Source organism: Trichomycterus rosablanca, chromosome 18 (assembly GCF_030014385.1).
Source record: "Trichomycterus rosablanca isolate fTriRos1 chromosome 18, fTriRos1.hap1, whole genome shotgun sequence".
Taxonomy (NCBI): domain Eukaryota; kingdom Metazoa; phylum Chordata; class Actinopteri; order Siluriformes; family Trichomycteridae; genus Trichomycterus; species Trichomycterus rosablanca.
This window is the reverse complement of record NC_086005.1, coordinates 21,952,378-21,979,400: the sequence shown is the minus strand read 5'-3', so window position 1 is coordinate 21,979,400 and position 27,023 is coordinate 21,952,378. Positions and strand designations below refer to the sequence as shown.

The window sequence follows — 27,023 nt, the reverse complement described above, 5'->3', positions numbered from 1 at the left end:
GTTGCATGAACTTGGAAATGTTAATTAACTGGGCTGATTATTAAATCTTTTAAGTTTTGGACACACAAACTGTGAATACAGTTCAAGTCAAAAGTTTATATGCAATTGTGCATCAAATTGTGTGATGAAATGATTGGAAAACAAGCTAAACTACAAAGTTATTTCATAAGATTATGAGGCATGTTTTTACTTTTTGGCTTTAAAATGTGACTTGTGCCTCTTTAAATAGGGCCAGTTTAATTGCACGCATTAAAAGTACCTAAAGCAGTGGTCTCATGCCAAGGTTGAGCTGCAAAACCAAACTATGCTCTTATACTAAGAAGAAATTCTAAACACTGAGATATAAAATTTGAAAGTTTACTTCTGAGACATGTAACAGAACTGAAAAAGAACAATTGTGTAAATAATTGAGGCCCTGCGAGGAATTGGTGTCTTCTCCAGGGTGTGTTACTGCATTGTGCCCTGACCGGGATAAAGCGGTGGCAAAACATAAAAATGAAATGACTGTGCACAAAGAGAGGTCGCATTTAAGTTCAACTCTTATTGAAAATTTGAGCCAGGACTTCTTACCCAATGTCACTGCCTGACACTGGGGCATCAATTCCCATAGACACACTTAAAAAAGCCTTTTCAAAACACTGGAGGCTATTATAGTCACAATAGAGGAGTGCTCATGGTTTTGGAATGGGATGTCCAACAAACATATGACTAGGTGTCCATGTAATAAGGTGTTTCACCTACTCATAGCTAATAAGTGTTTGTAAACTTTTGACTTTCACTGTACATGTGAGGTTTATAGTAGAACCATGGAGTTTGATGATATTTAAGGTTCATACATTTCTATCAGATGTACTGCTTAATAGGTACTAAAATCGGGTGCCTAGGTGGCACAGTGGGATATTCCACACACCAGCACTGGAATTCTGAACTTTCTGAGCTCGAATCTCAGCTCTGCTACCGGTCGGCTGGACGCCCCCTAGCAGACACATTTGGCAGTCCTTGCAACAGACAAAATTGACCACTAGTTCGCTGGGTGGGGAAGACAGGACTAAAAAGGGGGTACAGTCTTCGTTGCTGTGTAAGGACCCAGGTTAGTAGCCTGAAGTACCTGTACAGTGGAGAAATGCGAAGATCAGCGCATGACTCTCCAGTCAGGTGCGAATCCACAGAAGTATGGGCGAATAAGAAGGGGTTGTGGACTGTACACGCATATACAGTATACCCTCTTTGGACACGATTGGGGTCCCCAGCAGTGGAAGACTAATTGGCTTTGTTAAATTGGGAGAAAAAGGGAGAAAATGCTTCAATAAAAATCAAGTTATATTTAATGCTGGTTTAGTTCATTTGTAGTCATTTATTAATTAAGTTGTAAATTGTTAAGTTGATGAATGACAGCTTCAAAAACACCATTCCACCATTCCACTGACCTGTCCTTGTTTCCACTCTCTGTTTCGTTCTGTCTCTCTGTCTGGTCCTTTCCTGTTGTCCTGTTCTGTATATGTGGATGAAATGCAGATGAGGTGTACGCTCAGAAGCTTAAGGGTAAAGCCCTCAGTGAGGAGCTGGATCTGGCTCTCAACGACATGACCACCCTTTAAATGCACTGGCGCGCTGTGTCTCTGTCCATTTCCTCTTTCTTCATCGCCGGTCTCCTCAGTTCTTCCCTGTTGCTTCCTACATCTGGCTCATCTGGGGTTTACTTTTCATCATTTTCACTTGTGTTTTTTTCTTCCCTTCATTCCACCGTTGAATAAGATCTCAAATGATTAAGCATAGAATACAGTTTCAGGAAAAAATAAAAGTTATGCATGTATAGTCACCTTAAGATTAATGCTGCATACCCCAGGGAGCTGGTCTGGGTCCTATGCTTTTTCCTGTAATTGGAGGGATCAGCTCTTGTTTTCTGGTTTCCCTTTTGTCTGTTTCTGTTTAAAAGTTGTTGTTTTTTTCTTTTCTGCGCTCTTTGTGTGTCAGTGTTTACACCTCTGTTTGGTAATTGTTCTCTGTGTCCCTTTGATGCTTTATTTTCTCCCAATGTAATAAAATGCAACAACAACTGTACTCTTTATTTTTATGCTTCCATTCACACACTGGTAATATTATTTCTGCTTGTTTATTGCCACATTTTGTTACAGCTTTGGTGGAATTTAGAATTTTACTGCCAGAAATATTCCACTGATTCTTTTTTTTACCTACAGTCAGTCAGTTCTTGATAGTTTTGACACTCTTTTCATAACGGAAGGGGAATTTCATTAAAATAAAACATTACTATGACCAAAGATCATCTTTTAATCAATATCTGGTATGAACAACTCATGCATTTTGAGCAAGTGGAGTTTTTAATGGATTGTGTGGTCAAACAGGTATTAAACCACTTGGAGAGAAAACATAGTCCTAGTAACGAGCTGAGAGGGATTCTTTATGAGCTCAGAAGTTAAGCCTCTCCAGATTAAAACCAGTTCTTGTCATGTTCTTATCTATGCATAATTATTCACTGTAACCACTGTGAATAAGTAACCGTTTAAACTGTCCATTTTTATTATTTATTATGAACTTCGTTGATGATGAGTAAGTTGCTGAATGCATTTCATATGACAGTCATCCTGGTGCTAATCAGAAAATAACTTTATTTTTGTATATTTATGACATTGCTTCAGCTCTTCTCACTAAATTTAAGACTAAGACAGAATTTGGTATACAATTACTGACTCTAGTCTATCTGTAGGACTGTACACTAAGCCCCCCCCTCCCCCCAGTCTCATCCATTAATGTATAATTGCAGTTCCTATATGAATTTACAAACAAGTGAATGTCTTCTTATATATATTACTGTTTAAGTGATATACAGTTGAAAAGTTATAAATATGTTTATGCATATATAAATATATTTATAAACCATCAAACAAGTACAATTTAAATAGTTCAACACAACTAATATAACAAGTGGTTTTACCAAATGCAACACCAAATGCTACATTTAATTACTGTTTACTGTCTCAGAATTGTTCAACCCTCTTCATGACAAGCGTCTTTAGTACTCAGTAGAATGAACATATGTTTGCTCCTATGACCTGCTGCAAATATAATGCATCACCCGACACCAACTTCTAGCCCATTCTTTATGGCCTCCAGTTCACTAATATTCTTGCGTTTGCGTGCTGCAACTGCCGCCTTCATTTCCCACCAGAGATTTTTAACAGGGTTCAAGTCAGGCGACTGTGACTTCCACAGTCTTCCACAATCTTTCAGGACCTCCAGGACACACAGACAATGGGACTGGATGAAACACCATACGTCCATAGATACACGTCCATATAGTGTATCTAAAAGATACACTATAAGTATACACTGATCAGCCATAACATTAAAACCACCTCCTTGTTTCTACACTCACTGTCCATGTTATCAGCTTCACTTCCCATATAGAAGCACTTTGTAGTTTTACAATTACTGACTGTAGTCCATCTGTTTCTCTACATACATTTTTAACCTGCTTTTACCCTGTTCTTTAATGGTCAGGACCCCCACAGGACCACTACAGAGCAGGTATTATTTGGGTGGTGGGTCATTCTCAGCACATAAGACACGGTCTTAAGACACAGCAGTGCTGCTGGAGTTTTTAAACACCTCACTGTCACTGCTGGACTGAGTGGTTCACCAACCAAAAATATATCCAGCCAACAGCACCCCGTGGGCAGCATCCAGTGACCACGAATGAAGGTCTAGAAGATGACCAACTCAAACAGCAGCAATCGATAAGCGATTGTCTTGATGACAACCAACTAGGTAGGAGTGTCTAATAGAGTGGACAGTGAGTGGACACGGTATTTAAAAACTCCAGCAGCGCTGCTGTGTCTGATCCACTCATACCAGCACAACACACACTAACACACCACCACCATGTCATTGTCACTGCAGTGCTGAGTATGATCCACCACCCAAATAATACCTGCTCTGTAGAGCTAACAAAGCATGCAGAGAAACAGATGGACTACAGTCAGTAATTGTAGAACTACAAAGTGCTTCTATATGGTAATTGGAGCTGATAAAATGGACAGTGAGTGTAGAAACAAGGAGGTGGTTTTAATGAATGATCAGTGTATGTATAATGTGAGTTGTTCCTAAACCGAAAAACTCCTGCATTAGTTTGCCATTGTGTTATTTATGATTATTACCAGCCTATTACTGTTTATTACTGTTTTATACAAATATTAAGTTGTGTAAAGAACGTTTCTTTTCATTTGTTTACATTTTGTTTCATAGGTAGTGTACCATAAGCCTTGTTTTCTTACTTTGTCCTTTTTCTTCCCTTTCACCAGAGAAACTAGCCCAGGCTAAAGAGGAGAACCTAGGCATGCACCAAGTGCTGGACCAAACCCTTATGGAGCTAAACAATTTATAAAGTGCAAACCCTGTGCCACCTTCAAGAGTCTTACATGGCATAGAGCTTTCCAGTTGGTTTGAATGCAACAAACTTGTGTGCACCGATCCTTTAGAGGGGTATGGTCTTTATAGCTACAGTCAAATAGATTTCAGTGTCCTGATATTACAATCTGCCATTTTATACACGTGGATGGATACCCAATGTCTTTTCTTAAGAAACAAGCCCAAAGTTTTAATTAGTCATATAATTAGTAGTATATGTGTTAGCATTGCTAAACTGACAGTGTTCAGTTATTTCACTCAGCAGCTTAATGACCAAAAACATGTATTCATCTTTTATTAGCAGTCTTTGTTATATCCAGCAAACTGTTTTTCTTTTTATTCTCTATTGTTTACATCACAGTACTTTTAATTATTCTAGCATTTTACCAGTCCAATAATACCAATATAAATACCAATATGAATTAATTACAAACACAATGCAAAAGTACCATTAAATGTAATAAGTACTTTTAACTGGTCTTTTCTCTGTACATTTTAGCACTTTAGTTGTAATTGTACGATCAGTGAGTAATAATTCTGCATGGATTCATGACACTGTGCACTTCACACCTTCACCTGATTCAATCCTGACAAGTCCACTGTGCTCTATTAGTGATCTTTAGTCAAATCTTTGGTACGTTTTATAATTTAATACTTAAAAATAGTCAGTGTGTACAGTATGTAACCACTCATAGCTGAGCATAACTTTTCAGTCATGATTACTGATTGGCACCGTTGACCAAACAAAGCGGGCAGAAGTGAATGTTTACAAATGTGAAATACGTCCATTCTGTAATGGCTGAAGTATCACTGTGCATTCATTTTTTACCTGAATTGATGTTATATTATAAATGATTTATTGACAGTTTGATGTATTCATACATTTTCTTTTTCCCTGCTATTTTTACCTTGTTATACCGGTGCATACTTTATAAAATGAAGTTTTAAATGAAGTAAAAGACATTTGTTATTTGATAAGGTAATTTGATGTCTTATTAAAATATCAACTATAAATAACAACTTTTTAATACATCATATTTCTATGCAGTTGTGTAAGCTCTTTGTTAAAGATCATTAAAATGTTGAATACAAGTGGTTCTTTGGTGTCTTTTTTGATAATGACTGCATAATTTTGTCCCTTTCATCTGTGCATATTAATAAGTTCCAGTTTAAACCTACACAAATTACATTTACGTTCAAGAGATTGTTTACTACAGTGCCTTAATAATATTTCAACATTAGCAAATAACCAGTATGGTAATGTAATCAGGGCACTACAGGCTTTTTGGGATTGGGGGGTCTGACCCTCCTAATTAATGTTGGACCTGTAATTAATATATATATATATAAGTCAGGGAATTTGTAGGATTCAGTTCAATTGTATGATTAACCAATTATATCATCATCATTTTCATATACACAGTTATTTACTGAAATAGATACAGCTGTGTAGGAGGCCTAAAACTGGGTTAGAAACAGCCGAACTCTGCTACAAAGGTAAGGTTGTGGAAGACAGTTTCATGTCACAGGACATACTACATTCAAGACTTAAGATAGTTATACTGCATCAGCAAGGTCTCTCCTGGCAAAGATTTTAAAGCAGACTGGAGTTTCAAGATGTGACCGTAGATGCAGTAGTTGGCCAAGGAAACTTAGTGAAATCGGAAGATGTCCAGCAGTGCCATCAGCTCAGAACTGGCACAAACCAGTGGGACCCAGGTACAACCCTTTATTGTTTGGAGAAGTCTGGCCAGATGTGGCAGCTAAACTGTCTACAATCCACTTCTGATGTGAACAAAGTAGATGCCCTAATTGACTTGCCAAAATAAACCTATGATGACATGAAATGTGTGGAGCGGTTAATAATTACATTTAAAAGTCTTTAGCTTCAGCAGATCTAGGCAGCCACAAACACCTAAGTGACTTTTGATTGCAAATAATTATTACAACCAGACAACTGAATTAAAGTATCTGTAACACAGCAGGGACTGCACACTGGCAGCTGTGGTGAGTACCTACAGTGGTTCGAGGAGGCACCAGCCATTAACCACTGACAGGTTGTTGGTTGGTCAAGACTGAGGCAAGAGGACATAAAGACTATGGCATCAGGTATGGACCGACAAAAGAGCTGATGTGGCTCAAATCGCAGATTATTTTAATACTGTTTGTAGTGTTGTTGTTATTATTATTATTATTCATACTATATATTACTAAATTATAATTATTTAATTGCCAGTTTATTATTACTGTTACTGTTGTAATATTTATGATTTTTGTTCGTAGTATTATTTTATTGTTTTTTATCATTAGTACTAAAGTTTAGATTATTATTATTATTATTATTACTGTTGTAATATTTATGCTTTTTGTTTGTATTGTTATTTTGTTTATTATCATATTGTTAATTTATTATTACTGTTCATTGTTGTTATTGTGTGTACTCTTTATTGATATTTATTGTTTATTATTATTAGTAGTATTGCAGTTATTTTATTGTCAGTTTTATATTATTATTATATTGTATTATATTTCTGTTGTTGTTATTTATTATGTGTTTGTACTGTTATTTCATTATTATAATTAGTATTAAAACTTATTTATTATTACTGTTCATTATTATTATTAGTAGTAGTAGTAGTAGTAGTAGTAGTATAGTAGAATTAGTACTATTAGTATTAAACTCTGTGTATAAACATCATTGTCCGGTTTTAGTATTTGTGGTGCCAGCAAGTAAATGATTTACTCAAGGTGACTTGTGTGAATTTGGGCGGCACGGTGGCTAGGTGGGTAGCACTGTCGCCTCACAGCAAGAACGTCCTGGGTTCGATCCCCAGGTGGGGCGGTCCGGGTCCTTTCTGTGTGGAGTTTGCACGTTCTCCCCGTGTCTGCGTGGGTTTCCTCCTGGTGCTCCGGTTTCCTCCCACAGTCTAAATACATGCAAATGAGTTAAAATGGAGACACTGAGTTGTCCGGGACTGTGTCTGATATAATCTTGTGAACTGATGAATCTTGTGTAATGAGTAACTACCGTTTCTGTCATGAATGTAACCAAAGTGTAAAACATGACGTTAAATCCTAATAAACAAAACTTGTGCGAATGTAAGCGACCATTGGCTGAAGTTCCTCCAGTGTCTCACTGCAGAAGTTTTGCTCTGGATGGAAGTGCACTAGATGTTCGATTGGGACACGGCCCGTTCTTGCTAACTCAGTAAACCCGGAAGTACACAGCAAATAATCCGAGGCAAACAAAAGCCCCAGCAATCGGGCATGCTTTGTTTCCACAGTGGAATGTAACGGTTTGACATGTTAGATTAGAGATCGCGGACTGAACACGGTTTACCAGTGTAAATTCATTTGAAGGTGGTAGAGATTGATGATAGATATGCGGTTGTGTTAGTGTGTGTGAGGATTAGCAGGTTGTAATTTTAAGTGTTATAAAGTGTAATTGTATTTAGCTGTTAGAGAGGGTCGGATTTAATAATAATAGTGTGTAGTGTAGTAGCTCAGTTTAGTGGGGAAGGGTTTATAAATAATACTGCTTTACAAATAGAGGAAGTGTAGTCATTAGGATGAGTGCTGCTGTGTTTTTCGGCTGTGCTTTTATAGCATTCGGTCCTGCTTTCTCTTTATTTATCTTCACTATTGCTAAAGACCCACTGAGAGTCATTATTCTGATCGCAGGGTGAGTATCTGTCTGTTTGTCTGTCTATCTGTCTGTCCGTCCGTCCGTCCGTCTGTCAATCCATCTATCTATCTATCCGTCCGTCCGTCAGTCTATCCATCCATCCATCAATCTGTCTATCTATCCATACATCTATCTATCTATCCATCTATTCGTCCGTCTGTCTGTCCGTCCGTCCGTCCGTCCGTCCGTCTGTCTATCTATCTATCTATCTATCTATCTATCTATCTATCTATCTATCTATCCATCCATCCATCCGTCTATCTATCCATCTATCCATCTATCTATCCGTCCGTCCATCTATCCATCCATCCATCCATTCATTCATCTGTCTATCTGTCCATCCATCCATCCATCCATCCATCCATCCATCCATTCATCTGTCTATCTGTCTATCCATCCATCCATCCATCCATCCATCCATTTATCCATCCATCCATCCATCTGTCTATCTATCCATCCATCCATTCATCCAAATATCTATCTATTTATCTATCTATCCATCCAGCCATACATCTATCCAGCCATCTATCCATCTATTTATCTATCCATCTATCTATATGTCTGTCTATCTATCTATTTAATGTTAAATCTGACTGTAAAGTCCACAAGTTTCACTCATATTTCACCCTTATTAGTACTGAAAGTGCTGTAATACTGAATAAGCCAAGTTAGAACTCTTCTAATCACAGGATGTGTCTGGTTCCATTCTCTTACTTTAAAATAACATCAGAAAAAACATTAGACACACATTGCCCACATCTAGAATGCAGTGGACCCAGTTCAACACCCATTTACTTACTCATATCTGGCAACAATGAGTAACCAACCCACATTATGAATGTTTTTGGAAGTTGGGAAAAGCCCATATTGACTCAGGCAGTATGTGCATTATTTCTTACAGACAGTGACCAGGAGTCAGAACTGAACCCAGTTCTCCAAGACCCATGTGCAGCACCACCTGTGCCACCCTAGTGCCCTGTTTTTAATAAGCTTATACAAGCATTCCAAAATGTATATCTTTATATTTATCACCTGCTTAATTTTTTATGACCTGCGTGGGTTCAGTACCACGCGGAAACACAGGGAGCAAGTTCGCTCATTCTCTTACTTGTTCATTCACACTTGGTAAAAATAAGAAAAGTAACAAATTTATTTTTGAATTTTTTGGGTGGTGAGAGGACCACACTGGCTCTGGAAATCCATGCAAAACTTCTACACAGAGAAAATACCTATGTTGCAGTGTTGCACTAGCTGTGCCAGCATGGTGCCCTATTTAAAATATATTGTTCAAACCTATAAGCATTTTCCATTCCACAGTTAATTCATTTATTTTTACTTAATGTTTTATACTGGTGGGAACTGCTGGTCCGGTGTGTGTAAAAACACAGGCTGCAGGGCAGGAATACACTGTGGACAGGGCAACTACCAACTGTTAAGTATTGAGTGGATCTGTTATGCTTTGGGGTTTTGGCTTCTCCAACAAAACAAAATATACCTTTGTTTTCACAATAAACTGCAAAAAAAGAAACTTCTAACTGGCTACAAAATGTTTTCCCATGATTATATCTCAAGTCTTTGTGAACGCAATGATAAAATTATTACCCCAACCTGGTACTTTTCAGTTATTGGATTGTTTATGCATGTAAACGTATTCACCTTTATAGTATTATAAATGTAAATAATGTGTTTTGTGTTTTTAGAGCTTTTTTCTGGCTCTTGTCACTTCTGCTGTCCTCTCTGATATGGTTCATTGCTGTGAAGGCCAGCAACACAGATGATGGTAAGGTACAGAAGGGCCTGCTCATATTCGGAGTCATTTTTTCTGTTCTTCTTCAGGAAGTGTTCCGATTTGCTTACTACAGGCTGCTAAGGTAAGAAGTTTTTTAGCCACTTGTCACACTTTCTGTACTTGATATAGTAACACATTAATTTATAGTAGTAATAGGATTGATTATGGCATGAAATAATGTATTGGTATTGCTTAGATCACTTTCTATATGCCATTACTATGGTAACTTCATGGATCCACTGTAGCTAAGGAAGCACAGTGACCACAGAGAGATTTTATTAATGAACAACTACGGACTGAGATGATAAGTAGACTAGTCATCAGAGATTTACGATATCAAACTATTTTCATGTAGAGCTGGCACTCTTGTTTTCTTGTATCAGATGTGCTATCAGACATCTGATTTAATTGTGGCTAATTGTGTATAATTAACTGGTAAAAAATTGGTGGTCCACATCATGTAGCTGGCTGGTTACTACTACTGTTGGTAGGAACGAATAAAATTCATTATCATGCAGAGAATAATCAGATAACTGCACAAGATTAGATTATAGCAATAATCCATTTACCATGTCTACATACATTATAGTAAATCGATTATAAATTTACATGAATCAGTTAGTAATTTGATTTCTTAGTAAAAATGACCTATATGAAAGCTGCTTTACAGTGGATGTGTTTAGAGGCACATAATCGGATTAACATCAAATTTTGGTAGTTATCCGACTATTGAAGTGGTCTTGTACATATAATTTAATTATCTTAATCTGATTAATGTCTTATTTTGATTATTAATCCAGTAATCAGGTTGTTTGACTCTATATTTCTTAATGTATACAGATAATCTGAATGCTTTCATTTTTTAAGGCAGTAGAAAGTAAAAATGGTGTATGAAAAGTAAACTGGTGTTGTAACTTTACTGATACACTACATAGTGCACTATGTTGTGATTTAGGACATTGCCACAGCCAAACATCTTGAGGCAGGATTCCACCATAAAGATTGTGGACAGTTATTTGTAAATCCCTTTTCACCTTTATTTAATTGAAAGTAGTACAATGTTTAATTTATGTTTTTTTTTTTGTATATATACACACTAATTTAAAAAAATATATAATGGCTTCAAAAAAGATGGTTTACCGCTGTTACATCACCTCTCTTTAAAGCAAGGTTCTGTCATCGTTTTGGATGTGGTGTAAAGCACCATTAGGAATGGATCTGGCAAACTGGTGTCAGCAGCACTGTAGTAATTGCTCCTTTTATTTCCACCTGTTTTTGATAATTTCACAAACTTCCAAGTTTTGTATTGGCCCTGTACCAATTTTTTGGGAGTGTGTTGCAAGCATCCAAGTAGGAAAATTAAATCAAATACTTGTAAAAGACATGTACAGGTTTACAAATCACTCTGTTTTGTTTGTTATTTGCATTTTACCTTACATTTGGTTTGTACAATGATAAATACTTATATTGTACATTTTATGGAAATATTTTAGTGTTAGGAGTCAGTTCTATTGTGTATCTAAACATAGAGAGCTGAAAGGATTCTGTCATCTATCCCTCCAACAAAAACTAAACTAGGCTTCCCACCCAACAGGACTGTACACATGCAGGGTTTTCCTAAAGGTAAAAAAAAGAATGAGGACAAGAGTTAATAAATGGAAATAAAATCTGTACATATGTTTGTATCATTTGTTTCTACTGTAGGAAAGCTAATGAGGGCTTAGCAGCCATCAGTGATGATGATGCCTCTCCTGTATCAGTTCGGCAAATGGCTTATGGTAAGACATGAATTCTTGCACTTCTAAATGTATTTACATAATTCATCATTAAAATGTATTTACAATTAGGTCACTGTGCCATCAGATTAATTCCAGTGCACAGGATATTGAAACATTTGGGAACAGGAAAATGGGACTGTGGTTATGCATACTGATTGGTTACGCATACATGTATAAATGACATATGGCCAGGTATAAATGGACTTTGATTATGACCAGACGAATGGGTTGAAGTATCACCAAAACCGGGAAAAAAACACTCAAGCAAGAGACAAACCTACAAACCGCGACAGGCTGTTGGGTGGCCAAGACTCCTTGAAGTATCACCAAAGACTCCTTGATACATCACCAAAACACGAGGGGCTCACAGGCAAGGGACAACCCACAAACCGTAGACAGGCTGTTTGGTGGCCAAGACTTTCTGATGCCACATAAAGGCGATACCTTCTGGTACAGACCGAAGAGCTACTGAGGTTCTAAGTACAGATGATTTTAATACTAGTGATGAGGCGAATGTGTCACAACACATTGTGCATTGAATCGTTCAGTACAAGGGGCTGTGTAGTTGCAGGCCGAAGTGCCTTTGCTAACTGTCCATCATTAAAAGCACCTACAGTGCAAGTTATGTTTTTTAATAGTCAGATTGTAAGCGAAAGGTGATTTGTAATGTTTGTGATTGTGTTTTTTGTGCAGTGGCAGGGCTTGGCTTCGGGATAATAAGTGGTGCTTTCTCCATGATCAACATCCTGTCTGACTCTTTGGGACCAGGCACTGTGGGGCTCAACGGAGGCTCACAGTACTATTTTATCACCTCAGGTTAGCATGCACATGCATTCTGCAAGCTTTAACTTAATGTAGGCTTTATTTATAGTCAGATTATTGCATAAAAATCGAAGTATGACAATAATCTGGTTATAGGGTTTAAATCTATGTCAGCAGACTTCCAAGTTTATGTGAGCTGCTTAGTAATCGGTTTATCACATAATAAATTAACTTGGGCAACAAGGCAACCAACCGCTTTATAACCGAAAAATTACATTAAAAAAAACAACTACTGACTGTGTTTGTAGCACCATGTATGTGAAAAATTCAGGTTAGACTTATTAGACTTATTGTATTTATATAACAAAACTTTGTTTGGTAGCTCTCAGTGAGACCAGCAAAGATCATATATATATATCACTAGTTACAACACAAATAAGATAAAATATAAAAAATATAAAAAAATTTAAAACATTTTCACTGGTTTGATTAATACAAAACAGAACAGCGTAACTGGACACATATGGTCATATTGTACAATTGTAGTAATTTGATTTACAGAATGTAAATGATCTGTGCACTAGCAGCAGCTTGGGGAGGGTGGGAGATAGAAGACAGGTTGGCTGGCTGGCTTGCTGTCTTCAGCTGCTATAGATGTGTGAGTGTGTGTGGAGGAGGTATACTGGAGGCTACAGCTCTGGGGAAGAAGCTGTTTAACTGGAGTTATTTATTTTGGAGTTTTGTGTTTGCCTACTGCCCAAAATGCTTCTCTTCTTTGATTGGTTTTTGTTTTAAGCCTTAGTACAGTGGACTGTTACTCCCAGACCAACCTGGGAACTTTTTTCAAAACTTTTTGCTGTCTTTTGTTGCATGTATTATTTGTACAAGTGTAGATTAAAATGTGTGAATATTTATTACTCTGGACTAAATATTCGAAATATTATCAACACACAGAATGTCTACATGTAAAGACAGCCAAAGGGTGCTTTCAACCTACACTGACGGGCCAACTAAACTTAAATCACAACACTTGTTAAGAAATGCTTGTTTTAAAATTACATAGCCATTTCTTAAAGCTGTATGACGTCTACATTAGATTTTTTAAAAATTTTATTTGTATTTTTACAGCATGTAGTTAAAATGTGAAATGTACTTGGTTCTGTAATTTTTGAATCCATAAGCCACAAACATTTTTTGAGTGAGTTGTTGGGGCTGCATGATAATTTGCTTGTGCAAATATTATAATCAGGATTGGATTTTACTACAATTGCTTAGCAAATTATATATAAAAAGCTATAAATCACTGTAACACATGCATTGTCTAAACAGCTTACAGCACATTAACAGTAGGCAGATCAGATTGGTGGCAGATCTCTGCTCTTGCAGGACTCCGTGGGCAGGAGTTGGCTAAGACTTTATAGTGCAGGTGGGGCGTGGGATGAATAAACCAGGTATCTTATGGCAGTGCCTTGGCAGGCCACTGCTATGAGGTGCATGGCATATCCGTGGAAATGCAGGTTGTAATCGTGTCAAAACAGGCTAGACAACATGCATACAAAATGTATTTTTTTCTATTAAATATTCGTTTAGTGAAATGGAATTTTGCTGAACAAATGCTCAGGTAAAATGGAACAAATGTATGCATTTGTATGATTGTTCTCGGGCAGCAGGTGGCGCAGTAGGTAGCATGTTTTTGCATGTTTTTTTTCTGTGTGCTGTGGTTCCCTCCGGCCAAGTCCAACTGAGCTACTAAAATTGCCGTGTGTGTGTGTGTGTGTGTGTGTGTGTGTGTGTGTGTGTGTGTGTGTGTGTGTGTGTGTGTCCTGTGTGTGTCCTGTGTGTGTCCTGTGTGTGTCCTGTGATAGGGCTGGTGAATGAGGCTCCGAGGTGTTACCTGCCTTATGCCCAGTGAATCAGACCCACCGTGACCCTGACCAGGATCTAGTTGTGGTGAAAAAAAGGAGTTGTGCAGTTGTCCTGAGCAGTTCATTGAAAAACATGTCAACTAATATGTAGAATTAAAGAAAACTTCATAAGTGTGTATTTCATAAATACTGAAAGACTTCATCACAATATTAATAAACTAAACTAAAGCTGATTATTATTATTATTATATGAAATTGCTTTATGTCATCATATTTTGGGCAGATGCATATTATGTTGCATACAACATGTTTCTTATTGTTGGTATAATAGTGGTAAAACAGTAAATGGTAACATGGTAAATGGTAATGGTAAAACAGAGCTGTTAATAGTAATAAACAGATTTGGACTTTGTTTTCAGCTTTCATGACTCTTGCCCTGACGTTGCTGCACACGTTTTGGGGTGTGGTGTTCTTTGATGGCTGTGAGAAGAGTCGCTGGTGGGTGATCGTGGTGGTGGTGTGTCTCCATCTGCTGGTGTCTGGCCTGGTAAGCTGCTGCTCTGTATATGATATGTATACATTAAATTTTTCTGTCCTGTGTCCTTACAGCTATCCAGCATTTTGGCACTGATTTAAAGGTGCATGTTTTGAGATCTTCTTTAGTGAAATATTTTATCAGGTGCAGTGCAGTGTAATTCCACTCTATACACTTGCTTTGTCACATCCCTTGTTGAAAGTATTAGCAGATCATTTATACTTCCTTAAAAAAAAAACTTTACCAATAAAGAAAAAAAAGGTAAGAATTATTTATTAACTCAGCAATGTGTTATCATTAATATTTACTAAAATACTCACTAAAATATATTAAAATTATAATACAAAATTTATTTTCAGCATTTCAGGTTTTAGCTCGACCTCAACCAAGCACTATCTTAGCATTTTTTTCTATTTATTTATTTATGCATTTTTTCCCCATTATTATCCCAATTTAGCGTAATCAATTTGTCCTCCGCTGCAATCCCTGATAGCAGTTAAGGTGGGTATATTGCTGCCCATGCCTCCTCCGATCCGCACGCAGCACTTAGCGGAACCCTTTTTCACCTACGCACTCTGCACAGGCGCCTCTCTATCTGCCAATCGGGGTCCTTACACAGCGTTTGAAGACCCCACCCACCCACATAGTCCGATTATCCCGCCCTAGCAGAACCGTGTCTGCTGCAGCCACTGCCAGTTATGTTGGACAACCTTTAACAAAATCAGCGGCATTTATATAGTGTGCATTTTTCAGCTATGACAGCTGATCTTATGATAGTTTTGCTCTTTTGACTGATTGGATACACATTCCCGTTGAAACACTTCTGGTTTGTAGGTATTTGTGCCCAGTCAGCTCAAAGATATTGTCACTGTCACCAACTTAATATCAGATCAGTTGTGGTTCCCTTCAACAGATGGCCAAGTAAAATTGAGCTGACTAATTGTGCACAGCAACAAATGATCTGCAGTGAGTAACTGATGGAGTAATGCTAGGAGGTGCAAAAATTAATGTCCATGTTGTTAGACACAGCTGTTGTGTTGATACAGCTTGCAGGATTACGGTTAGGCTACATCTCATTGCATACTGTTTCATTTAGTACTGTTCTCAACTCATTGGCATCCTTGAGATGTTTAAAATTCCACCAGCGGTGCAGTCTGTACCAAGTCTCCGACTGGATCACTGTCACTGATAAGATTGATAATCTTTCACAAACATGGAACATATGGGCTACAGACAGGAGTCATCATGACCATCATAAATAATTCTGGTGTATAAAGTCCCAATTCGTAATCAGTGATATGAAGATAAAATGTATTTTTTGTGGTCTAAACACATATTATTACGCATGCACATCACAGCATAGCACTAGTTTGAGAATAAATCTGCGAAAGCTAGTAAATAGCAGAAAATAAATTAGCACGGTTAAGGATATTTTAAAAAAAAAACAGCAAAACACAGGGTTTGTACAATTTGAATGCAATTAATGGTGCAATAATTTTGCTATTATATACTGTTTACATTTTCACAGTTTATTAAAAACCCTTTAAATTAAATTGTAGTGGTTGCATTAATCATTACTCATAATACATCAAGTTGCATTATCAGTTCTTACATTATATATTTAAGTAAATAAAGGATTAGAATTCTTTATCTATCACACATTGTTTTATTCATCAGTCATACACAGAACAGCAACCATCAGGTTCCACTAGTTTTCTCTAAGATGATTTTCAAAGTTCATATGTTCATATGACCTATGACCTATGTTCATATTTGCAATAGTGCTGATTTACATATTAGTCCTTACTTTCCCCTACATGGTGCTTAATAAAAAAAAATTATGATTAGTTATGTGCATTATTATTATACTTATGTGTTGATACAAAAGGTGCCATAGAATAATGTATAATAATAATTAATAATAATTTTAATTGTATACCCCGTTACGAATCTTTGGTGTGTTGAACATAAAAATGTGAGGCTGTAAATACATCTGGGACAGTGTGCTAACTGTTAGGAGATTAAGACCACTGTACTGCCCAGGAGTTCCAGTTATTACTCATCCTTACCTAATATTCCAAAAATAAAGTCTAAAGGTTTTGGTTAGTTTTACCTGATTTTACATCAACCAAGCTCCATATTTACTGCGGTAGCCCACACCATAATAATAGATTTAAAATTTGCAGAAGAGACCCATAAAAATAATAATAATAATATGTACTGACTTAAAGTCATGCCTTAAAGCAATTGAACCATGCAAAGCAGACCATCCAATTATTAACATCACTGTATACAAAGATCCATCCATAGACTAACTGAAATAAATTACAATATAAAACTGTGGTGGGTATCAGGACACAGTGGAATGAGTGAAAATAAAAAGGCAGATAAATTAGCCAGAAAATAATAATGCAAAATACACCGAACACAAAAATCCCTGCTAGAGATATCAAGCTGTTAATAAATAAGTACCGTACATTAAGGAAAAATGGCTGAGTGGGACTATCCAAACATCCAAATATGAGCAATAAGCCAAGAATACACACAAGATGTAGAATAGATCATACAAAAATCACTCACCAGTACTTAATAAAAATAATGAATGTAAAATTTGGTCATTTGGGAAGCCTAAGTACCTGCGTTTATACTTAATTCATGTCTAATTTGATATATTTTTACATCTTTCTGAAGTGCTTCTGTTTGTGCTAGTGCAGTCAGTTTGATATGACCTCCATTCATTTTTATTATCATCAGATGTTTTAGAGGAAAATACAACCCAAACATTTAAGTGTCTTGTCGCTCCAGTGGCTGCTGTGGCTGTTATTGTCCTCAGCAATGTACACATGGTGTCTGTCTGGAGTATCAGTGATGTGTTGATAAGACAGGCACCATGTGTCTGTTTTGCTCAAAGATACACAGGCATGTAGGGCTAGTACAAAAAACACGACCAGCTGTTCAATCATGGAAAACGTGTAGATGTAGTTGTGTCTTATTTAGGTTGTATTAAAATACTATTCAAAACCCATTTCTTTTTAGAAACATTGAAAATGTATTATTGCACTGATTTGCCTTGTTTCTATTTTTATTAAATCATGTTCTTAAAATTGCCAGTGCTGATGATTTTACGATAAAGATGCCTTATTATTTTATTTCCCCATTCTTTTACAATCTCAGTCTCTGTTGAACCCACTGTACGAGGGCACTCTGCCTCCTGTGTATGCCGTCACTGCTCTGATGGCAATTTGGGCATTCTTCTCTTCAGGAGGGTCCCTGCACAACCTCTCCCTACTCAGCACCCGTAAGATCCTCTCTCTTTGTGAATGAATTATGCTTTAATTTAAAATGTATTTAGTTATACAGTCCAAATGACATCAAAATAGTATTAATTGACTTTATTTAGTTCAATTGTATGGCTGGGCACTAATGTAGATCAAAAAAGCCTCAATTGATGTTCCAGTTCATTCCAACACTGTTTAGTGGGGATGATGTCAGGGCTCTGTGCAGGCCACTAAAAAGTCTTTAAAGCAAGCTTTTCTTCATGTCTTTATAGACCTTGCTTTGTGCACAGTCATGCTGAAACAGGAAAGGGCATTTCCTAAATTGTTGCTGCAAAGTATCATACATTTCCTTTATATTTTCAGTCATTGTGGCTGAAATGCATGGACTAGAAGAGGTGTCCCAATATTCTTTTAATGACTTTCAGATTAAACCATCTGATAATGTACAAAATCTCACTGTTGCCCTGAATAACCAGCTGTACTTCTCAGGTCATATTTCTTGCATGACAAGATCATGCTGGTTCCTCTATTACCACATCAGGAAAAGAAATGGATGCCACTCACATTATTGTGTAGTCACTTGTCATTTCGAGGCTAGCTTACTGCAGCTTAGTCCTGGCAGGTCTTCACATGTCCACTACCAGGCTTCAGCAAAATAGAGCAGCCCACCTGCTTTTAAATCACCCCAAACACTGCCACATCACCCCACTGCTGCGCTCTCTTCACTAGCTTACTGTAGTTGTACGTATTCAGATTAAAACAATGATGCTCGCCTACAAAGTGGAAAGTTAAGCAGCTCTATTTAGAGCTCTATCATTATGTCATTATCAGATATAACCTGTGATTAAATACACCTAAATTATGGTTATTACTTTTATTTTGTAGTTATAGCAAGTGACTTTTTTGTTGATAAATACCATAAATAACCTCTCTGTTAGTTTTCAGATTAAAGCATATGACTTTGCTTGCAGGTAAGACAACCACAGTGGAGTCTTCGTGAAGCGGTCGAGTCCTGGCTTTTCAGTAAGACACTAGACAGTTGATGGGAAGGCTGTATCTGCTGCACGGAGAAACTAAAGCAGCACAAAGAAGAACAGTAGCTTCAGCCATCTCTGCTGTAGAAGACCCTGGACTTAAACTTGAACCACCAACAACAGGGTTGCCTAACAGGTTCTAGGCCTATCTGATTATGCTCAGTGTAAATAGTCTTGATGTACTTTGACGCACATAGGAATCCATTCTTTTTATGAATTTCTTAGATCGCAAGAAAAGCTAGAAAAGCTTCGAGTGCTTTGCTTCAGCTCCTAAATAATTTCAAAGTACATTTACATTTATTATTTTAAATTAGTGTTTTACATTTAGCAGTATTCTTTGTGCTGAATCACTAATCTCTTCAGTTAGTATTATTTTCTGTGGTGAATTGCTAAGCATTAGATGGGTACTTTTTAATCAGATGTGTGAGATGACATGGGGCCAGGCTGTTCTTGCTTTCTCATTTTTTTAAGGACAGACCAGTTTAAGACTTTACTGTTGTCTGTTTGCCATTTCCATTTTTTTATATATATAAAAAAAGATCCTTTTTCATTTGACTTTAAATAAACACTGATCTGAACTGTTAATTATTGTGAGAAATTGTGATACTGCTTTTATTCACCCATAATAATGTTTTATTTTCTTTGGTATTTAGCCAGAATTCACACAGTCATGCAGTTGTTTAATAAACTTTGACTGGAATCTTTGTTGTAAAGATCTTTCTAATGGCTGTATACACCGATCAGCCATAACATTAAAACCACCTCCTTGTTTCTACACTGTCCATTTTATCAGCTCCACTTACCATATAGAAGCACTTTGTAGTTCTACAATTACTGACTGTAGTCCATCTGTTTCTCTGCATGCTTTGTTAGCCCCCTTTCATGCTGTTCTTCAAGGGTCAGGGCTCTCCCAAGACCACTACAGAGTGGGTATTATTTAGGTGGTGGATCATTCTCAGCACTGCAGTGACACTGACATGGTGGTGGTGTGTTAGTGTGTGTTTTGCTGATATGAGTGGATATCACTGTCTCTGCTGGACTGAGAATAGTCCACCAACCAAAAACATCCAGCACACAGCGCCCCATGGGCAGCGTCATGTGTCCACTGATGAAGGTCTAGAAGATGACCAACTAAAACAGCAGCAATAGATGAGCGATCGTCTCTGACTTTACATCTACATGGTGGACCAACTAGGTAGGAGTGTCTAATAGAGTGGACAGTGAGTGGACACAGTATTTAAAAACTTCAGCAGTGTTGCTGTGTCTGATCCACTCATACCAGTACAACACACACTAACACACCACCACCATGTCAGTGTTACTGCAGTGCTGAGAATCCATTGAAGAACAGCATGAAAGCAGGCTAAAAAGTATGTAGAGAAACAGATGGACTACAGTCAGTAATTGTAGAACTACAAAGTGTTTCTATATGTAGTGGAGCTGATAAAATGGACAGTGAGTGTAGAAACAAGGAGGTGGTTTTAATGTTATGGCTGATCAGTGTATAATCTTACGGCAAAGGGAACAAAACATGATTATAGAAACCACCTAGTGCACTGGAGAACACTGATTAATATTTAACCACTAAAAGCTTGGCTTTCCTTGTTTCTATTGTATTTAAGCATCATAAAGTGTCTTGTGTTTTATATAACATTTTATTAATCAGAGTATTGCATCATTTCTACACTCAGCTTTATTTGAGTTCACTGTGACTGCAGGCCAAAAGTGTCCTTTGCTCAGCATGAGCTCTATGAGGTAGAAAAAATCCATTGATTCACATCCTAATGTTAACTGTGGGCCAATTATTCACCCCGTTTAAAATTCTATCCAATTTCCAATAGTGTTCTTCTAATGCATTAGGTAATTAGATGGTCAGAAAATGACCGTAATTAAGTGTCTAGACGTTGTATTAGAGAAAGTTAAGGTTAATGTACTTGTGTAATGTTTGTTAGTTCACCTCTGTTGTGCCTCGATTTTGACCGAAACTGTACTCAAGGTTTTCCATTCTGCTGTGATGCGGCAAAACAAACACATTCAGTCACTGCTGACTGTATTCTGTAGTGTCTGCATTGCCAGAGACCATTTATGCTTTGTGACCTATGCCAGTTGCACTAGCTGAACTTAAAAATGATCATAACCTGATGTAAACCTTGAGTTAAATTTTCTACCAAACATTTAAAATACATAAAAAATCACCAAATAAAATACTTTAAACACAGCTTTATATTAAAACATAGACCAACGGGCCTCTCAGGTGGTGCAGCGGTAAAAACACACGCTGGAACCAGAGCTGGGATCTCGAATACATCGTATCGAATCTCAGCTCTGCCTTACCGGCTAAGGCTGAGCGGCCACATGAACAACGATCCATGACGGGTGAAATTATGACCTCTGCTGGCTGATTGATGCCGTCTGCACAGAGGTGAGAAAAGAGTGCTGTCAGGGTGTGTCTCTCCGTACACAACGCTGAGCTGCACTGCACTCGTCAAAGTGCAGGTGATAAAATGCATACGGCTGCTGCCCACGTGTCGGCAGGGGCGTGGGTTAGCTTCGTTCTCCTCAATCAGAGCGGGGATCGGCATTGATGGAGAGGAAGCATGACGCAATCGGGCAATTGGAGACACTAAAAGGGAGAAAAAGGGGAGTAAATGCATAAACAAAATCTAAAAAAAAAAACAGACCAACAATTAGTTGGTACATTTTCTGATTGCCATCTGATAAGTATGGTGTTTTCTCTTGTGTTATTGATTGTGCCATTGTGTGGTGAAATATTTTACTAGATTTCTTGTGCACTGATGTCTTGAGCACTAGTTGTTAGACTCCTTTAATTGAATATTGCCTGGCACACTTTGGCTGCTATCTGTTCAGTAGTCAGTTAAAGGTAGGGATTCCTAATTTCGAGGCTCACCGATTTATTTATTATGCATACAAGAAAAGAAAAAACCAAACCAAAATTATCAATTAAAAATGACCAATTAATGCTGGCCTCTCGAATACACCGTATCAAATTTCTGAGCGGCCACATGAACAACGATTGCCCTGTTGTTCATATAGGGGTGGGGTATTAAGCCGGATAGGGACTCCTCGTAACTGATGCACTATGACCTCTGCTGGCTGATTGATGGCGCCTGCACAGAGATGGGGAAAGAGTGCATTGATCAGGGTGTGTCTCTCCATACACAAGGCTGATTCGCATATATGTACTCACCTAGTGTGGGTGACAAAATGCATACGGCTGCTGCCCATGTGTCGGAGGGGGCGTGGGGCTTCGTTCTCCTCAAATCAGAGCTGGGATCGGCATTGGTGGAGAGGAAGCATGACGCAATCGGGCAATTAGACGTGCTAAAAAGTCGGGAGAAAAAGAGGAAAAAATGCATAAACAAAAGATATATAAAAAATACCAATTAAGAAATGTTACATAAAACTACTTAGTAAGAATTGTCTTTGGTAAACATTACACAAAAGAATTTTTTAAAAAGTATACATGTTATTATTGCATTATAGTGTGGTCACTGGCTCAGTGAGGTTCACTGGCTTTTGTGGTCAATAGCCCAGTGCTTGTAAAACTCTAATCTAAACCTCATAAGTTTGTTTTTGGAGCTTTTTTTGTTTTAGAATGAACACTTAAGAGGATAGTCTGCAATTACAAACATGGAATCCATCAGAAGTTCAGCTGATGCAGCTGGTTATTATTTCTAAAAACTCATTAATGATTGATGCTAATCAGATTAATCCAAACTCCAAGCCAGGACAGAGGTCATCGATTTGACACAGTCTGGTCCCAGACATGTGCCAACATGAATTCAGCTGCAGATCTGTTTTTTATTAACACAGCTCACGTCACAAGTTGTTATCGTGGATGTGGTTTAAGTTTCATTTCACACTTTCACTGCAGGTTTGTTTTATGTATTATTTGGATATACACTGATCAGCCATAACATTAAAACCACCTCTTACTGTTTATTTTATCAGCTCCACTTACCATATAGAAGCTATAGTTCTACAATTACTGACTGTAGTCAATCTGTTTCTCTACATACTTTTATTAGCCGGCTTACACCCTGTTCTTCAATGGTCAGGACCCCCAGAGGACCACCACAGATCAGGTATTATTTAGATGGTGGATCATTCTCAGCACTGCAGTGACACTGACATGGTGCTGGTATGAGTGGATCAGACACAGCAGCGCTGCTGGAGTTTTTAAATACCGTGTCCACTCACTGTCCATTCTATTAGACACTCCTACCTAGTTGGTCCACCTTGTAGATGTAAAGTCAGATACATCGCTCATCTATTGCTGCTGTTTGAGTTGGTCATCTTCTAGACGTTCATCAGTGGTCACAGGACGCTGCCCAGGGGTGCTGTTGGCTGGATGTTTTTGGTTGGTGGACTATTCTCAGTCCAGCAGTGACAGTGATGTGTTTAAAAACTCCATCAGCATTGCTGTGTCTGATCCACTCATATCAGCACAACACACACTAACACAGCACCACCATGTCAGTGTCACTGCAGTGCTTAGAATGATCCACCACCCAAATAATACCTACTCTGTGGTGGTCCTGGGAGAGTACTGACCATTGAAGAACAGCATGAAATGGGTCAAAGCATGTAGAGAAACAGATGGACCTCAGTCTGTTAAAATGGACAGTGAGTGTAGAAACAAGGAGGTGGTTTTAATGTTATGGCTGATAAGTGTATATTACCATATAACGTCACATGGATAAAACACTTTTAAGTTGTACATTGAGTAAACATATGCAATGTGAACGTTTAAACTTCATTACATCCTCATTGGTAGGTCACTTGAAAAGATGTTGAATCATCTACTGTTTATATCTACAGATTATGAAGAGTTCACTATTTCTTTATTCATTTAATCTCAGATATAAGAGTTTAACTTACTATTCAAATTAAGTTTTGTCTGACTTACAAGCCAATACAAGGAGTATAAGTCCTCTAATATAGCAGTTCATTTACTTGCAGTCTACTTCATATTGTCCCAGTTCTCTATTTTAAATGTTACATAAAAATTTCAACCTTTTCAATTGATATTAACTGTGCCATATTGCTTTAAATATTGGTGCTTGCTTCATTTCTGAGGTAACATTTCAAGAATCTCACTTGTGTGAACAGGGGCTTTTTAAAGCCATGTTGTTATTTAAACAACAGAATGGTGCTTGGATCTCTTTAAGTGGTTATTTGTTTAAACCTGTTTGACTGTTCAAGGTTTATACACTCCAAATTTGTCATGTTGCTATGCCGTAATCACTTTGCCATGGTTGGCTGCACAGATGGGTCAACTTCTTTATGCCTTCTGTCGCCTGTAGCAGACCTGCCCCTGATAATGTAATCCATATAGTGATGTCAATCCAGTTTATTCTTATCCTTAATCCAGTCCTTTCACAAGTCCAGTCATAACACTGCCTTGAGTGATGTCATGTGAATGTCTTATCAGGACTTGATGTGATTCAGTAATCAGTAGCTCCCTTTTCTGTTTAGGTCATCTTGTAAACTTTTTCAGTGGTCATCATCTTCCTCCATGTGATTTTCAGCAGTTTTCTAATGCACTTATTTTTAAAAGCCTCAATGAGTCTTTCTTCCTCTTTCTTCAGTGTCCAGGCTTCACATTTATATGTGGCTACTAGCCAGACCAAGACTTTAATCAATTGTAGCTTGGTTATGGTGCTAATTGACTTGTTTGTTCCATATTCTTGTCAATGTGACAATCACAGCCATGTAGAAAGAGTTCACTTGTTCTAATCTTCTACCATAACCTCCAGTACATCTTCAGTGTTCATAGTTGTTTTTGCTGCATTTATCAGCAATATGACCTTTATAGTGTCATCAGCATGTCTGGCTCCTTTCTCTTGCTTAATTCAGGATCCTGCATGCTATTCTCCACTGTACAATTCTTTACAGTAATTTGTCTTTGATACACCATCTTTGGTTTGACAGGTTTCTTTCATTTTTGTCTTTTAGGTGGCTATCATGGCTTCTTGCGAAATGCAAATTGTTCAAATTTAGATATGATGGACACAACCACAGTAATATTATAGCAGTTAATACATTGGAAACTGTAAAATCTGATTTGCACTCTACTGGATAGAATTTGAGTCAAGTTACATTTTTTTACGTCTTTTAAAAATATGTATTAATAAAAATGTCTGACAACATATTTGACTGTTATTGTTTATTACAAATTTACCTGTGTAATATAATGCAATGTGTAAAATACCTGTTGCACTTTAGGCTCATACATAAAACAAACATATCTCTAACCCTCAGCATCACCTAAAACCCACCATCACATTTACCCTGGGCTTTCTCAAGTTGTTTTTTGGAATTTGGAGATATTGCAAGCATATTTCAACTTTGCCTAAAGCTTGTAAATACATTACATGGCATCCAGTTATTGAGCCATATGTCTGCACACCGTCACAAGTTACCCAAAGTGCCACAAGTAATATCAGCAGACTTAAAGTAACCATATGTAGAACATCTGAAGTCTGCTGACACTCCACACATTCTTTGCATGAAATGTGGCAATGAGTCAAATTGTAAATATGTCAAATCTGATCAGATAACAGTCCAGAGTTTCAGCCCTGATGAAGCTAATCTAGCAGATCTGTATATCTCTACCAACAGAAACTTCTTCTCCGACATTCAAAACCTACCAGTAGTGTTATTTACAATTTACACTTTAATTAACCATAATTTACACATTTGCCATTAAAAAACTTTATATAAAAATACATATTTGAAATGATCATTACAAGACTTTGCTATTGATTAAACACTGTTGGCTTATGGCATCTTCTTTTCATAATCACTCCAATTTAGAACTTTAAACTTTTTACAAGACACATTACTTTACACCTCCGACAGCTGCTACATGGTTTGATTGCATGCTAGTAATTAGCTTCTCTAGTCTAACAAAGCCTTGCTAACTTTTAATATCCATGCAGCTTTTTTTTTATGAGAACACATTTACATTTTCATTTACATTTTCATTTTCAGCATTTAGCAGACGCTTTTATCCAAAGCGACTTACACAACCTTGCTCAGGGACCCAACAGTGGCAACTTGGTGGTGGCGGGGCTTGAACCGGCAACCTTCTCTTTACTAGAAGTACCTTACTAGAAGTCCAGTACCTTAACCACTGAGCTATCACTGGCCCCTTGAACACCCCCTGATATTTGGTCTAATCATAAAAAACTAATGAACATGTTAGAATGCTGCATTATACCACATGTAACAGTTAAATGATTGTGAAATTGATAAAATTCTCTACAGTTGTCAGTTCTCACTTCTTATCACCCACATGACAGCTACCAGTTTGGTAGGGTGAAGGCTAGCATGTACAAAAAAATAAAGCCAGTAATCATTTACATTTTCAGCATTTAGCAGACGCTTTTATCCAAAGCGACTTACATTACTGTAACAGTATATTGTCTAAGCAATTGAGGGTTAAGGGTCTTGCTCAAGGGCCCAACAGTAGCTTGAACCACTAACCTTTCGATTACTAATCCAGTTCCTTAACCAATAGGCTACAACTGCCCAATCACATGTATATTGCTGCTCAAGCAACCCTACAATGGAGTCCGTTTTCTGAATGTTATTCTAATAATGGGTAATGTCATTTTTGCTTAAACAGGAGAAGAGCGTGTTAACCCAACCCAAATAGCATAGTCAGTTATGCTCTCTTAACTTTTGAACATTATCAGTTATTACATTATCGGTCTCAAACTCGTGATCTTTAGTTGATGAAGCAAAAACTTAAATTGCAAAGTTTTCTTATTTAAATTTTTTTTTTAATTAAATTCAAAATAGAAATATAAGAAACATTTTTATTAAAACAGATTTATATGATCC

General features: G+C 37.3%; 2 protein-coding genes across 9 annotated transcripts in view; both read left to right on the top strand.

Annotated features, from left to right (window-relative positions):
- tpm2 (tropomyosin 2 (beta)) overlaps window positions 1-5,517 on the top strand; it is a 28,786-nt gene extending 23,269 nt beyond the window's left edge. For 4 of the 8 annotated variants that reach the window (XM_063014535.1, XM_063014536.1, XM_063014538.1 and 1 more), the window contains one exon: window positions 4,320-5,517. In XM_063014535.1, coding sequence (XP_062870605.1) covers window positions 4,320-4,402 — 83 coding nt within the window. In that variant the 3' untranslated portion in view covers window positions 4,403-5,517. Of the gene's footprint in view, window positions 1-1,515; window positions 2,062-4,319 lie in introns of those variants that run through there. The other 4 variants (XM_063014534.1, XM_063014537.1, XM_063014540.1 and 1 more) reach the window with 1 other exon arrangement.
- Window positions 5,518-7,673: 2,156 nt separating this feature from the next.
- Window positions 7,674-19,736, top strand: zgc:114200 (Gamma-secretase subunit Aph-1b-like). Its single transcript, XM_063013918.1, has 7 exons — window positions 7,674-8,107; window positions 9,811-9,981; window positions 11,604-11,677; window positions 12,371-12,493; window positions 14,724-14,851; window positions 18,014-18,137; window positions 19,089-19,736. The coding sequence occupies exons 1-7, from the start codon at window positions 7,995-7,997 to the stop codon at window positions 19,115-19,117; spliced, it is 762 nt and encodes a 253-aa protein (XP_062869988.1). The 5' UTR covers window positions 7,674-7,994; the 3' UTR covers window positions 19,118-19,736.
- The last annotated feature ends 7,287 nt before the right edge of the window (window positions 19,737-27,023 follow it).

Coding starts and splice junctions, on each gene's coding strand:
- zgc:114200 (XM_063013918.1), top strand. CDS start 7,995: ATGAGTGCTGCTGTGTTTTTCGGCTGTGCTTTTATAGCATTCGGTCCT. Junction 11,678..12,370: donor AGTTCGGCAAATGGCTTATG/GTAAGACATGAA, acceptor TTTTTTGTGCAG/TGGCAGGGCTTGGCTTCGGG. Junction 18,138..19,088: donor CCTCTCCCTACTCAGCACCC/GTAAGATCCTCT, acceptor CTTTGCTTGCAG/GTAAGACAACCACAGTGGAG.